This window comes from Mytilus galloprovincialis, chromosome 12, assembly GCF_965363235.1.
Source record: "Mytilus galloprovincialis chromosome 12, xbMytGall1.hap1.1, whole genome shotgun sequence".
Lineage (NCBI taxonomy): Eukaryota > Metazoa > Mollusca > Bivalvia > Mytilida > Mytilidae > Mytilus > Mytilus galloprovincialis.
Genome location: NC_134849.1, coordinates 44,647,315 through 44,663,650, shown reverse-complemented (window position 1 = coordinate 44,663,650; position 16,336 = coordinate 44,647,315). Strand labels below are relative to the sequence as shown.

At 30.5% G+C, this 16,336-nt stretch overlaps 1 protein-coding gene across 1 annotated transcript in view; it reads left to right on the top strand.

The window, feature by feature from the left end:
• Positions 1 to 16,336, top strand: part of LOC143053677 (uncharacterized) — a 76,597-nt gene that overhangs the window by 36,201 nt on the left and 24,060 nt on the right. The window contains exons 18-21 of the mRNA XM_076226466.1: positions 3 to 293; positions 2,197 to 4,656; positions 4,951 to 5,142; positions 8,917 to 8,955. Coding sequence (XP_076082581.1) covers positions 3 to 293; positions 2,197 to 4,656; positions 4,951 to 5,142; positions 8,917 to 8,955 — 2,982 coding nt within the window. The remainder of the gene's footprint in view (positions 1 to 2; positions 294 to 2,196; positions 4,657 to 4,950; positions 5,143 to 8,916; positions 8,956 to 16,336) is intronic.

Genomic DNA, 16,336 nt, shown 5'->3' with positions numbered 1-16,336 from the left:
AGTAAGAGCAGCAAACAATCCAGACGACACATTTGACCTTGACCCAAAAAGACAGCCTCATTCTGATGACAAAGATGAAGAAAAATCTACAAGAAGAAATAGAGAAATAATTCAAAATGGAAACAAATATGTCCGACCAGAAAATATGAACTTCAGAAAAGACAGTGACAAAGGTCAGGACATGAGACAATCTCATGGGTCACATAAGAAACAATCTCATGTGATTCAATCAATGTCAGGAGCCATCTCACCCATCATCTATGAGACATCAGGCTGCCCATGGATCAACTCAGGTTTTACTGCATGTTGCATGAAGACTCCATTGGTGTGTGAACTGTTTTTGTTTTGTGATTTCCTTGTTTTGTGATTAACTTGTTTTATTGACTAATCTTTTGACAATTTTTTACTGAAAAAGGTGTTCTAATAGATTCCATTAATTTTAATATGCAGTGAATTTTTCATTAAAAATCTCTTTTTAAATTAAGTGGTTTTTGGGAAAATTTTAAAAGATTGACTTACTCTCTGATGGTGGTCTTAGAATCATTGCATGTTTAAGTAATTTATATTCTTCTTGACCATTTGAAAAAGAAAAATTCAGGATTATAAAGGAGTAGGTCCAGTAAGACCATTTTTGGCCCCAAAATATAGCAGTTTTACAAAATTGTTAAAATGTTAACTTTTAGTTATTCATTGGACAGTAGAATGCTTCTGCTACATAAATATGAGCTGTTTTTGACAATACAATGCACATATATCGGGTACTAGCACCATAAAGTCATGCTAAATTACTGAAATCTTCACAATTCTAGCATTTTAGTTAAATTTTGGACGGTTTTCGTGTAAAACGAAAGTGGCCGCATTCGTGTTCATCCTTAATATTAAAATGTAAGTTGTATTTTATGATAATACATAACATATATAAAGGTTGAGGATGAACAAGGATGCAGCCACTTTCGTTTTTGACAAAAACCATCTGAAAATTGACATTTTTGGTAGATTTTTCACATTTGAGCTTGAATCGGATCGTTTTTAAAGACTAAATCAGTTAAAATCTTTCACATAAACTAATTGATTCAAATGAAATAGACACTTAAGTGTTTAAAAAGTGGTCAAAATCTTTCGTCAGATGAACCTGAAATTTGAGGCCAAAATTGGTCCTTACCGGACCTACTCCTTTTAGAAATATGCTAGTCATTTTTCAATTTTGCAGATCTATTGTCATTATTCAATTATATTATTGTTTACTTAAAATTTAGGTTAAATATGTTTCACTGCAATTTTTTATAACTGCATGAGGTGATAATTGTAAATTAACATTTGACAGATGCATTGTGGGAATAAATGAGTTTGTTTCACATAAAGAGTTGTCTCCCTCTAACAAATTGAGGGAAAACATATAATTACATCCCCTTTATTAAGATATCCAATAAATTTTGAAAAGAAATATCTTGATTTAAAAATAATAAGACAATTATGTGTGCACCCCCCCCCCCCCCCCCCCCCCCCCATCTACAAAAAAATCAGAAATCTAGTTTTATTCAAACTTGTATGAGCAGTGTTCCTTGGAAGAATGCACCTGAAATGGCCTCAGATTCTGAATATGTCACAGAACTTTAAATCTTTGCCAAATATTTTCTTCAAAAGACTTTAAACCATTGATTAATTATACAGTATTATCAGGGAAATATATATTTGGTTCCACAAGTGGTAAATGGGAGATAACTCAAATTATTTTTATTTGTGATCACATTATAACATGTTTGAGATGAGTTGTTTTTTTATTGAAAGAGAGAGAAAAATTAAGGAGATATTAAGACATCTATTTCACATTGCTATTATTTTATAGGTTGAAAACATTGCTATGATTTTATAGGTTGGAAAGCTAATTTATAACAAAACAGGTTTCATTCTTGTCTTACAATTATTTTGTTTTAACATTTCAAATATATAACAAAAAATTCTTCAATTATATTCACTGGAAAAATTTGAGAGTTTGTAATCATTGAAAACAAGTGATAAGTTATTTTTTGTTATTACTTTAAGTAACCATTAATCTCTGAAAGCTCTTTGGTCTAATTTTGAATTATTTTTTTTAGGTCAGATCAAATTCACCTAATTTTTTTTTATTATGCATACTGAATGTGATTTAGTTGTAGATGAACTTATTGTAGACTTGAACTGTAGCTATATTTGTAGGTGACAATGATCGTGAGTACGAAAAGGCTAATTATCATCACCATGGCAACAGGAAGACAAGGAAACAGATCAATGTCCAGTTGCCAGATGCTAGCATGGAAGAAGAATTAGGAGACAGTTCTGATGTTTCTCAGACAACAGAATCTGACCTTGAACTTGATTTTGATGATGCTTTATTAGAAGAAGATATAGGTCATTCTAATATGCAAAATTATGAAGACCAGAAAAATCAGATAATAAAAAAAGCAGAGGAAGATGAGAAAATAGATAAAATTGATGATGAAAAATTAAAGGATTCATTAGAAATGAAAAGGGAAATGATAAATGAAAACTTAAATGATGTTTCTGAAAGACAGGATAGAAGAAGGAGAAGAGTAAGGAAGGAAGATAGAAGTGAGTTTGATGAAATGAAAGATGAAAATTATAATGTATCAGTTGAAAGAAAGGATAGAAGGAGACACAGAAGAAGACGACATATCAGTGGGGAACATCCGATGAAAAGTGATATTGAACCAAGTGGATATATAGATAGTTCTCAAGATAGGAACGTAAGAAGACATAGAAGAAGGAAGGAAAAAATAGAGGAGGAAGAAAATGATGTTTCTTCAGAATTAATGACAAGAAGGGCACACAGAAAAGGAAGGAATGAGGCAAAGGATGAAGAAAATCTGAAAGATGAAAATGGTGATGCTTCAGTGGAAAGGAAAGGTAGAAGAAAACACAGAAGAAGAAAAATTGATAATGAAAAGAGTGGAAATATCAGTGCCGAAGAGGAAAGACAAATGAAAGAGCAAAGAAGACGAAGAAAGGCCAATGATAAAAGAGATGTTGTTGTTGATGAAAATGAAGAATATAGGCATGATGAGGAACAACAAGGCAGACGAAGAACACGACGAATAAGAGTTGATGACGAGAAATTAGTTGAGGGAACTCCAGATGATGTAGAGGTTGATAAAAGAAAAGATCAGAGGCACAGTAGACATCAGAGAGAAAGACAAACGAGAAATGAAATTGTAGGGGATAATGATATTGAAGACAAAATCAAAAGTAGAATATCTGAATTAAATGACAATAAAATGAAGGATAGGTTGACAATATATGGAAATTCAGACAATGAGTCCCGTAGACTGAACACAAGTGCAGAGAGGGCACTGTTGGCATATATGTACAGTGATTCGGAGAAAGAAGCAGAAGATCAGTTTAATGAAGATGAAAATCAGATAAAAGATGAATATGGTCATCCTATACGTGCAATAGATGAAAAGAGAAATTTTACCATAGATGATGGTCAAGAAGCATTAATGGACAATTCTGAGACTGAAGCAGAAGATCAGTTTAATGAAGATAAAAATCAGACAAGAGATGAAGATGGTCATCCTATACATGCAATAGATGAAAAGAGAAATTTTACCATAGATGATGGTCAAGAAGCATTAATGGACAATGATTTCAATAAAAATAGATCTGATGTTGATGCATTGAAAGAACGAGAAAATAGAAATGCTTTAAAAGATGATAGGGATCAGGATGCTTTGAAGCATCCCAATGACCATGATGATATGTCTGCACATGATACTTTAGAAAAATATCAATTAAGGGATGACAATAGGAGTTCTATCAGTTGTAATGAGGAGGATATAAAAAAGGCAGAGGGGAAAATGGAGGGTGAAGAAAGTATCAAACTGAAAACTCTGGTACGAAGAAGAAAGCATGACAAAGTTAAAAGAACCAGAAGAAAGCATAGAATTGATGATTCATTCAACACTGATCAAGATGATAAACATTTAAAAGATGCAGATGAATATTTGGCAGATGACACAGAAGAATCTGACACAGAAATTTCTAAAATAGAATCTTTTAATTATCAGAAAAAGGATGAAAAGGAAATGTACAAGAAACATGAAAGAAAGAATAAATCAAAAGTTGCTCCAAAACAGAAAGAAAGAATGGTAATGAAAAATATAAAATCAAGGAGACATTTTGATAAGAAAAAGGCAAAAGAAGACAATGAAGAGATAGATCTCAGTACCCTACCAAGCATCCATGATACATTGAGCAAATTATTACCAAAGAATAAGTTGAATCTTTTAGAGGGATTAAAATCAATGGACAAAGAAATCAAAGGAAGTAGCCATACTGAAAAAAATGACCAGAAGCAACTTGGATCTGAAAATGACCAAAGATTTTTGTCAACAATATCAGAATTTCTTGATAGACCTAAATCAGCTTCACCAGAACGTTTGGTCAACATTTTCCCATCCATGTTGAGAAGGACTTCTTCTTTGCCAAGCATTGCTGACTTTGTCAACCTGAAAATACCTGATTTTGAATACCAAGAATTTGACTTTCCTCAGAAGCAGACGACAAAAGCCTGTCCTACTTGTGGTGATCCCACACCAGAAGTAAACCATGTCTGCCTACCAAAGTTTAAAAACAGATTTAGGCCAAAGAAAACAAAAGGTTAATATTTGTAAAATATTTGTTGTTAGAAAACCAAAATTCATTACTTAAAACTTGATGGTAATTTTATTCTGAACAGGATTTTTTTTTTTAGGTCTCCTTACATTATATCATTAACATTTCATATTTATTTATTTATTTATAGCTTTTGATAAAATATTTAAAGATGAAAGATGCAATAAAGTTATAAAACTTTTAATATAAAAAAATTGAACTTCAGTGTATTGCCTAAGAAAGGGAGACTATTTACAGGCCAGCACATTCTTTCATGGAAATAAATTACCTCCCTTTTAGATCCTAATAAAAAGGTACGTCATGGAGGCATTGGAGTCAGGCAAGTGAAGAAATATCATACAGACAACTCTGACACTATATCTGATATGACTGTTACGACTGTTAACACACAGTCAGAAGTCCAAACTGGTTCACAATTACAGTACTCTTCTAGATGGCCATCGTCTCAAGCTGTATTGAGAGGTTCAAAAGGTTAGCCAGTGTGGTTTGCATGTGATTTGTGAGATTTGTTTTAACCATCATGCATCATGTTTGAAAGCATGTGTTAACAGTTTGTTGTCAAAAATACTTTGGAGTGTTTATATGCTAATATTATAACACTTGTTAATTTCATATTAACGATAACAGTGAATGGTTTGTAGATTTTGATTTGTTTTGATGTTAACACTGAGAATGATGTAATTGCTACATATTGCATGCACATGTTTGTGTTAATGATTTTATAATTTTTTGTGTTGTATCAACATCAACTAAAATGTTTGATGTTAACACCCTGTTATGGTGTTATTGTTATATTTTACATCATGTATGTTGTATTAACAGTGTGAGTATGTCTTGGTATTTTAACACCTGGTTATGATGTTACATTTTAAGTCTTGATATTTTAACACCTGGTTATGATGTTACATTTTAAGTCTTGATATTTTAACACCTGGTTATGATGTTACATTTTAAGTCTTGATATTTTAACACCTGGTTATGATGTTACATTTTAAGTCTTGATATTTTAACACCTGGTTATGATGTTACATTTTAAGTCTTGATATTTTAACACCTGGTTATGATGTTACATTTTATTGCATGTATGTTAATGAGTGAATGATTACACATGGTTTGTGTTGTATTAACAGTATTAACAAATCTTGATATTAACACCTGGTAATAATGTTATGCATTGTGTTGACTGTTAACATATTAACTTGTTGTTATGATAATTTTGTTGCATTTTTCCACATTTAATGTCAACGTGTGAAAAATGACACATGATGCATGTTGCATTAACAGTGTTATCATTTGTTTTTGACATGATAACTAACAGTATTTGGTTATGTGTATTGATTGATATGACATAACTATATTTTTTTTTAAGGAAAATAATCTTTGAATTCAAGCACAAGATCAGGAGCTTAGGGTTGTACAGATTAATATTGGTTCTGAAATAATTTTACATGCAGGCCAATAAATTTTATTTAAAAAAAAAAGAAAGAAAAGGAGTTGGTAACAATTCAATCATCAAGACTGTGGTCATATCCTTGTATAATTTAATTTTGGATGTTACGCGTCTTCTGATTGGCTGACATGATTTTGTTATGAGCCCATAGACATAATTTAGTCATGTAACCGTGACGTCATCAACGTTTTTTCATGGTTTTCTACGTTTAAAATGGAATTTAGAATTAAATTATAAGAAATGACTAATATTTTTTCTGTCTATTCGAAATAACATAAAAAATGTGGTGCACACTGTTAAATAACCCTATACGCATGTTATTCAGTGTGCACCACATTTTTTATGTTATTTCTTCATAGACAGAAAAAATATTACAGTCATTCCTTAAATAAACAGTTTTAAAATTTTAAATACAAAATAACAGTAAATACTTTTAAGAGATCCTGTCTCTTCAAATACATTATTACTGGTGTTTCTATTTTAATACAATGCCCATATAGCGGTACTAATAAATGATATTTACTATTTTAAGGTATATATATAATCTATATTTTATTTTGAATACTTTTAAGTGTGTAATTAGCCCTTAAATAGTCCGTATTAGTTTACGACCAAAGTTCACTTTTGTTTGTTATCAATTTAAAAAAATCAATTGTTTAAAATATGATTATCATTTTTGTAATAAATCATGAAATTTAGGCTATTTCCAAAATGATCATTCTGGACCATAGTTCACTTTGAACTCTTGATCTTGAATTTTAATTTAAAAAAGATCATTTCTTAATTTTGATATTATTTTTTGTTTCTGAAATTCAATTTTTAGACATTAACAGTTTTAAATATCCCAGCAACTAACAATGACTAAATAAATAAAAAGTTCAAATAATTGATTCGTGTGAAAGTTAATAAACCCAATTTACAAAAGAAACCACTCATGGTCGGACAAACAATAGCGAAAGAGATATTGGATTTCGTACCCTTTTAACTTTGTTTTTTTCACTATTGTAAATAAAAACCTGGTACGTTTGTTGTGCCGGCAACTCAATGTTTAATTAAATTGGAAAAGTTAAAAAAGAAATGACGTGTTTGCAGTGAAGCTACTCAAAAAGTTTCGAAAATTTTAAAATGACATTTTAAAATCTATAATCTTGTTGTTGTGTCAAGTTTAAAGTTTTATGACATAGAAATTAAGTGGTGAAAGAAATTTGACTTTTTTTGTCGTTGAAAATCTACTTAAATGTTTATTATATTAAAATTATACGTTGGAATAATATGGGGTGTGAAAATAACGAAATTGGAATTAAAATGATACAATATATCTATTGTTGACTTTAAATGCATATTAATGCACAAAAAAAAACTTTTGAAAAGTAGGTAAGTCGTTTAGATTTAATGTTTAAAATTTGAATTATTTATTGGATTAAATTGTAATTTAATTCAATTTTATGAATGAGCTGTGTTAAATTGTTGATCTCTTAAAAATATAGGGTCGTCTGCTACCATTAACATGAGATTCTTGAGTAGCATCAGTATTTACATGGAGGAATATTTTGCGAAGGAGATGTAATTTTTGCATTTCATTTAAGATCTAGGCAAAAATGCTGTGCTTGATTTTGTGTTGGTGATTTTGTTATTTGGTCTCTTTGGAAAACATTTCTGCACTAATTTGCAAAGGATATTTTTGGTCTGCTGTCATGTGTAGCAGAAGTGAGGTCTATACAAGTGAGTTTGATTCATTTTCAGAGAAACCAGAGAGCATGCATGAAATATTGAAGGGGTTTACAGCAGATTTCATTGAGTATGTAGCCAAAGGTAGTATCTTTGGTTAGCTTGCTTGTTAGCTGAACCGTGAATTCATTATCGGGTCAGGTATACTACCCTTCTTTCGAAGTAGCCTAGTCGAACAGACAGATAGATTGGTTATCTGCCGGACTAGTCTACTCTTAAAGGAGGGTAGTTTACCTGAACTAACAATGACTTCACGGTTCAGCTAACAAGCAAGCTAACCAACGACATTACCTTTGGATACACACTCAATGAAATCTGCTGTAATTGAAAACTGAAAAATTAAGTTTTATGTTTGCATACAAGATTTATTATTGTACAGGTTTTTTTTAAAAAGAAATACAGTCAATTTTTCTCCTAGCAAGTTTCTTTAGCAAGTATGGACATTTTCTAGACTTTCTAAAATCTGTAGAATCATACCATGTCTTAAAGTTAACATGAAGGTCTAACTGAAAAAGTGAAACCAGATTGAATAAAGGGTAAAGGATTTGTCAATCAAAGATAAATGTTGATTAAATGGGTAATGTTTCCTTGATTTTCAAACTTGACCCAATTTAAAATAAAATTATGAAGTTCTTATTGGTACTGTCCTAAAAAAATATATATGGGAATATATATCGAAACTGAATCATGACTAAATGTAAGGTTAAAAGTTGAAAGATGGATTTTATCAATATGTATATCATTATAAAGTTTGTTTGTTGATCCACCTCCATGTCTGAGTGATCCGTGTTAGGTCATGGTATGTGTGGAGTGGATTTTAGAATGTCCACTACCTATAAGCACAGCGAGTTAAGTCTGGTGATCATATAGGATTGATGGTATTTGTTTCAGGCTTTATGCTAACATATTTTAAAAGACGATTTCTGATATTTCAGGACATATATATTATCTATTGTCAAATTATAAAATATATGAATTTGGAAGCTGAGGAATAAATGTTTTTCAATGGTGGAAACTTTGTATAATTAGACATCATATTAAATGTGGAGGATATTTTTATTTTGTAGATACAAGTAAAGAATCTGCAAAAGAAATGGACGGTGCTGGTAAGTTCTATAGATTCAATATAAAATTAAGGGGAGTATCTTTTTTTCTGATTGGTAACTTTTTGGTATGTCAATCACATCGATAGATGAAATACTGATTTTCAAAGGAGGGATTTTTTATTTGGCTCTAAGTCATCTACCATAATCTGAAAAAGTCACAAAAATCATATAGACAAGTTGATATTTAAAAAAAAAATGAAGTGCTTTTTAGGGGACACTCAGTGGCAGACTCCAATCTTGTTTAACTATTTAAATGTCTGCTAAAGGTTACATGTTCTCTCTGGGCACTCTGCCTCTCTCAACTATTAAAAACTGACAACCTTGACATAACAAAAACTCCTTTTACTGAAACATATTTTTCCATTCAGATAGATATTTTAAGTTAGAAAAATATTTCATTTTAGAATAAATTTGTGATAAAAAAAGATTCAGTGCTGAAACATGTTTTTTTTTTAAAGGAGTATGTTCAGTAAGGTCGTAAAATGGCCCCCTTTTTTAGCTTAATTTTCAAATTCGGATTTATTGACCAATATCACAATAAATTAAAGCTAATATAGTGACTAGATAGGAAATAAGCTATTTTGTTGAAAACTTTACGTTTTCACGATACATTATGACGTCACAAGTTGCACTCATATTGATTTTTCACGAAAAAATCAATGAAAATAGGTAAATTTCAATAGATTATTGGACAGGAAACATAGAGCGCATACGTCGACAACAAAGATCTTTTAAAATAATGTGTGTGAAGACATTTCACATGTCTTATTTGAATATTAAGTTTGTCGACGCCTGCACTCTATGTTTCCTGTTCCTTAATTTGGTTGAAATCCAGCTCATTTTGTCAAATTTCACCAAAATCCCTTATCTTGACCTTTTTGGGATGTAAAAATCAACGTCTTAGACTTAAACTTTGACAAAAACAGTTCTGTTTAACTTTCTCAAATGTATTTAATGCAACTTAAAACCTTTATTGGCTTGTAACTATGAACTTTATAATTGGGGCCAAATATGGCCCTTACCGAACATACTCCTTTCTATCCATGTTTTGACATGCACCAGGAACTGGAACTCTATATTAGATAAGTACATCAAAGTATAAGAATTGTACATCCTGAAATATGATAGAACCAGATCATCAGAATTAGATTTTGTTAAAAATTATCTCCCTTCGGAAATACAATAAATTGAATTGATTTATAATTATCTCCCTTGGCACAATATTAATTCTGCCTGTATTAAACTTTTAAATGTCCGATCTGTATAATATAGATTATCTACATTACAATACATAATTTATTATCAATCTTCTGGGGGTTCAAATACCTTATGGTTCAACTTCTTATTAAAATGTTTATCTGAGATATTAAAGTTATTAAATATATTGGAAAAGTTAGAAAAATGATAAATCATGCTGATTTATGGAATCTTTGTCTATATTAGCATTTTATCATGTTTGAAATTGACTACGAAATTATGAGGTTTCCTACAAAATGCTTTACTGAGCCTTGATCTCTCAGGTTTTTCTTTCGTGGATACAATAAAAACGACTTGATCATATTTTTAACAGTGCAGGGTGCAGAAATAAAGCTTGATAATCTGATATAAATACTTTAATTTGATTTTATTTAAAGTTACTCAATTTATTTGCCGTATAATTAACTTTATTAAATTCATTTAAAGACTTAATAACCAATAACCAGAGGAAAAAATTGATTGACATGCAACAGCCAAGGACAGTAAATCTTTGTATCTGCAATTTGGTATTTAAAGGTTCAAATTTATTATTTGTTATTCTTCCGCAATGATACAAGATTGACGTGATTTCAATACCTGAACATTGATATAGAATATTACTTGCAAAATTAAAATGAAAGTTTTAATAATGTCAGTCACTGCTTATATATCCTGTTTCCTGTCAGTTAAAAAAAAGTCTGATTGTTGCATAGACAGACTTACTAGAGTTGTATTTTTGAATGAATTTCACCAGTTGTCCCAAGGTCAACCTACATAAATGACATGATTGGCCAATTGGTTCTTACTGTGACAAAATAACATAAGCATTGTGACAGGAAATGTACAGGAATATGCACAAACTTGAAAATGATATATTGTCTCAGTTCCGACCTTTAATCAGCACATGTTAACTCCCATTTTGTCAAATGTTAACCCAAGGGTTGACTAGGATATAGTCTTGCCTTTGTACCGCTCCCTTGCTGTAGTCCAACCCTTGCTTAGATGAGGCAGTCATCAATTTGGCTGTGCTGGTTGCATAAATTAGCTGCCACTGAGCTTTTTTTATGCTAATTTTAAATCGTGTATAATTCTACGTAATTAAAATGTCAGTATTTTTCTGAATTTTTTGGATAATTCAGTGAATAGCATTTAATAATTCATAAAAAAATATAAATCAATTTCACAGGAGTATATTCATTGATTTCCACATAGAATTTGATACAATCATGAATAATAATGATAAATGAATTTCAAATCCATTGAAAATATATATTAGAACCAGTTTAAAATTGCAAGTTAGCAAAAAAAGTAAAAGGTATCATTTACATTAAAAGTCAACAAAGATTCAAGGTTAATAATAATTTATATGCCTGCATCTAAGACCACCAGATAAAAATGCCTTGGCTTTTATTTCTCAAAATTACTAACTTGTAGATGTAAATTCCCACTTATTAACAAATTTGTAGCTTTTCTGGGTGACTATAGTAAATACTTTGCATTTGATTTTATTCTCAATTTGACAAGCACTAACATAGCTATCAAAAGAAAGTATTTCTTGTTGAAAAAAATAAAAACCAAAAATTCCAAATGCACCCTTGTCATTAAATAGTCCATGGTTCAATCACGTAATACTGAATTTCAAAAAATCGTTAATTTGACATTTTTAATTGTACACTTTCTCTACCGCGGGGTAACAGTAAAGAAAATGTTATCATTGAAATATTGAACTTTTTATTATTCTTTGTCTGGAATATTGTAAATTAACTTCATACATTGTATTAAAAATCTCTCACTTCTTTGAACTGAACAGGTGACACTCCGACAAGTATTTTGTTACGTCAATTTAAGATTTTTGTTTTTGATAAACATCTTTTATTATATATTGTTATAGTACATATTGATACACCTTGGGAGTTGATAGACATTTAAAATTTGCACTTCTTAATAGCTTATTATCGACTTTTCAAGATATACACGTCTAAAACATCGGTATTCTGATGGTTATGTAAGCGTCTGTCAAATTGTGAACGAGATTAAATACGATATTTTCTCTACCTGGGATAAAAATTGTTAAAGGTGGAATAAGTTTATCAGCCGTCAATTTGTTAATAAGTGGGAACTTAACATTTATAAATTCATAATTTTGTGTAATAATGTCCGAGGAATTTGAACCAAAGGAAATATAAATTTACTTCATTATTGGAATTTTTGCAATTGATGTATTTTAAGACATTGTAGAACAAGAAATTAACTTCATTATTGGAATTCAGATATAAGAAGGAGGAATTACTGAATCAAATGAAATATAGCATATTCATCGATTTGATTTAGTTTTAATTAAACATGAAAATGAAGTTTAATAATCTCATATGCATTGGAGTATATTGATTGAAAAACAAGAAATCTTGTTACCGGTATGAGACCTTTGACTTTTTACTGCATGTTTTATGAAAGAAATTATTTTTTTTCGTATATTTTGATTTGAAATGGAACAGGATATTTTATGGACATAATAAGTGAAAACTAACTCAGACAAAGCCTAATATTCTTAATCTTGGTGTACTTCTAAATATCAGGAAGAAAGATATTTGGTCAAAAGAACTTGTTTACAAAAAACTGTTAAACATTGCAAATTCCAAAATGGCTACCAGAAGTGTAACTCCTGCACGGACGCCATTAAGTTCTCAAAATAGGATAAGAGATTACTCTAGTTTGTCTCAAAATATTGACATGGTCACTCCATCAATTAAATCGCAGGAAGTTGAGAAAACTTTACAAATATGGCAGCTGACACCAGAAGTCACCACTTACAGTATGATCGACGAAAATTTTGGATATTTAAAATCAGGTTTGTTAACTCATTCGCCCCCAAGACATTTTTGGAAAATCAGGCATTTTCGAAAATTTGCAAACATATGCAAATTATATACAAATGAGCAAACTCCTGATAACTGATCAGGCATGGGGTAATCGTAATCAGTAATCGTAATCAGCTGTAATCGATTACATTTTGCAGTGTAATCCTATGTAATCTGTAATCATGTCATTTCTGATTACAAGTAATCGTAATGTAATCGATTACATGGCAAAAAACAGGTGTAATCATGATTACTTTTAGATTACTTTAAGATTACATTCATCAGATTACTTGATGATTACAAATCTTGTATAAATATGAAAATAGTTTTTGATAGACAAGATGAAAATAAGAAAATGTTAAGCTTGAATGAAAAATCATGGAACTTAAGTAATCACAATGATGGGACCTTGTTTAATGTGATCATCTATATAACAAATTTGTATAACCAAGTGTTTTATTTTGTTTTAACAGTTTACAAAAAGAAATTTACTGTCCAATATTTCTTTGTGAAATTGAGCTCTTATGATACAAGAATATGCCTTGAAAGCATTTGTTTTCCTTGATTGAAAACTTCTGATATTAACTCCAATTTCATCATGTTCATATTAGTTTACCCAATATTTTTACATAAATACATTGAAATTCAAATGCAGAAAACATTTAGTTCCTATTTGACTTTGATGGTCGGCATAAATATATAAGCCCACTTAATTCAAAATGGAAGTTAAAACCAGGTTTCATTTATTGACAAAATTGAATGAATTTTATTTTCCATAAATTCGTGTATAATATGTGCTTTCTTATTTTTATTCTTTATTAACTTTATTAGCTTTAAGGCTCACCAGTATAAACAAGTACAAATATTGCAAACAATGTGCATAGTAAACAAAAGGTGACATCAGAAGTTTCATCAATACAATAAACTGTTGCTTAATATAAAGAGAAATGTATAATCTTTCCTAAGTTACAAAACTGTTTTGTGTTTTCACCTGACAATAATTCTATTAATTTCAATTAGATCAAGTATTAAAAATTTTCAAACAAATAATGACAATCAACATGATCAACGACTTTTAATTTTATTTATAACGTTATTAAGACAATAAAATTTTAATACCCAAGCCCACCCATTGTTTGTTTAAAAAAATGGAAGTAGTGATTAACACCTGTAAAAACATTAATGGATGTGTCAATTATGTCCCAACAGACAATAAAACTATACTTAATTAATTTTTCCTTATTTTCAGTTTTTTTGTTAATTAGGTAGTTGGTTACAATTTGTAGTTAAAAATAAAGTTACATCTTTTACATAAAGAAAGGACACTTGTCTATAGCTATTTTATCAAATTACACATGTTACACTGTAACTGTAGCTGTCTTGTCTATAAATTCTTTTAAAAGATGAATAAATTAAGGCTTTTAAAAAAAATCACCAAAATAAGTGGATAAAAAGTTATAAAAAAACTTTGATATAGCAATATACAATGTAATCATAAGTAATCTAAAGTAATCATGATTACAATAAAGAAAAGTAATCTAATGTAATCGATTACATATGAAATAGGGTGTAATTGTAATGTAATCAATTACATTTTATTAGCAAAGTAATTGTAATTTAATCGATTACATTTTAAAGTAATCGACCCCATCCCTGTAACTGATGCTCATCTATTAAACTACTTATTGGGATTAGGGGGTGGATGGCATGGGTGGGGGGGGTGGGGTGGGAGGTGGAATATTTTCTCGTGGGTTTGAACCCACCCCCAGTGAAAAATGGTAATTTTCCGTCTATTTTTCAATTTCAAAACGACCTTGAGAGGTGAACACTGATGAGACTGTGTTTTTTTGTCATTCAAGTATTACCCTATAGTTACAGTAGTCCATTCATGCTAGCTGGGAGTATATTGGACTTCAGTGTCTTGCTTGGGAATTATTATTGTCAAGTCAGGTCTGCCTAAATGTCCGTTTTTATGGATTTTTGACAAAACGGTGACCTAGATTTTACAGACTAGATTCCTATTGGCCATACTATACCTCGTTGTGTTCCAATACCACCTATGCATGCATATATGATAATAGTTTTTACCAACAGTCACTTCCAGTTACGTAGTGGCCATCAAAAGATGCCCACCTCCACCTGATTTTGGCTACTTTTCATGTTTTTCCGATTTTGAACTCTTAAACGGCTTTCAAAGTGCCAAATTTTCATGAACAGACATCTGAGAAGAGTTGACGGACCATGAACTGCTTGGTTGAAGTCCCTGCTATCATGACAGTTCAGTTGGGGCAGTTCAAAAAAAGTATGGAGGGTCATAAGGGCCATCAAATAATGGTTGTCGCCATCACGCCTACAGGCGGGATTGGGGGTTAAAGGGTTAAAGAAGGAATTGTGCAAAGTACCATGTGTTGCATTAACCTTTTTTTTTGTTCGCTGATCATTATTTAAAAAGGGGGAGGTATTAGATCTCAAAAATTTTATCACATGTGCCAGACTGCCAGCCATAAGTAAGAATCTTCATGATTATGCATGAAATATTTGCCACTGGACACATAGCATTAACAACAATCAATCAACCATTAGTCAGGATTTGTTTTAAAGGTTTTCTGTAGTTATGCCTTTAAAATATTTTACAGTTTCTAATAGTACATTGAAGCAATGAATATAAGATCTTAGCCAGACTTCTGTTAATTTAGAGTTTGATATATTCCTAAACACTTTTGTTGACCTCTAGAACTTTCTGTTTTGGTGTGGTTATGTTGCTGTGTTATAAAGGCATATAAGACGTGTCACGGTACTTTTCTATTCTAAATTCATGTATTTGGTTTTGATGTTATATTGGTTATTCTCATCGGATTTTGTCTAATGCTTAGTCCGTTGCTGTGTGTGTTACATTTTAATGTTGTGTCGTTGTTCTCCTCTAATATTTAATGCATTTCCCTCAGTTTTAGTTTGTTACCCCGATTTTGTTTTTTGTCCATAGATTTATGAGTTTTGAACAGCGGTATACTACTGTTGCCTTTATATATACCCCAGATCTTTTTTTATTTATAAGTGGAAATAGAAGTGTAACACATTATATTAGTCTGACAGATTTAGCTCCTAAAAGATTGGTTTACTTTTTATTTTTGAAATTTTATTTCGATAATTTATGAAGATTAAAGAAAAGCAAACTGAGTAGATTATAGTTCTGTTTGATTTTGATTTTATCAGCTAAATGTAGAAGTTTACGTTTAAGGGTCATCTTTTGACCTTGATTGGTTGAAAAATGCAATTTATATAATTTC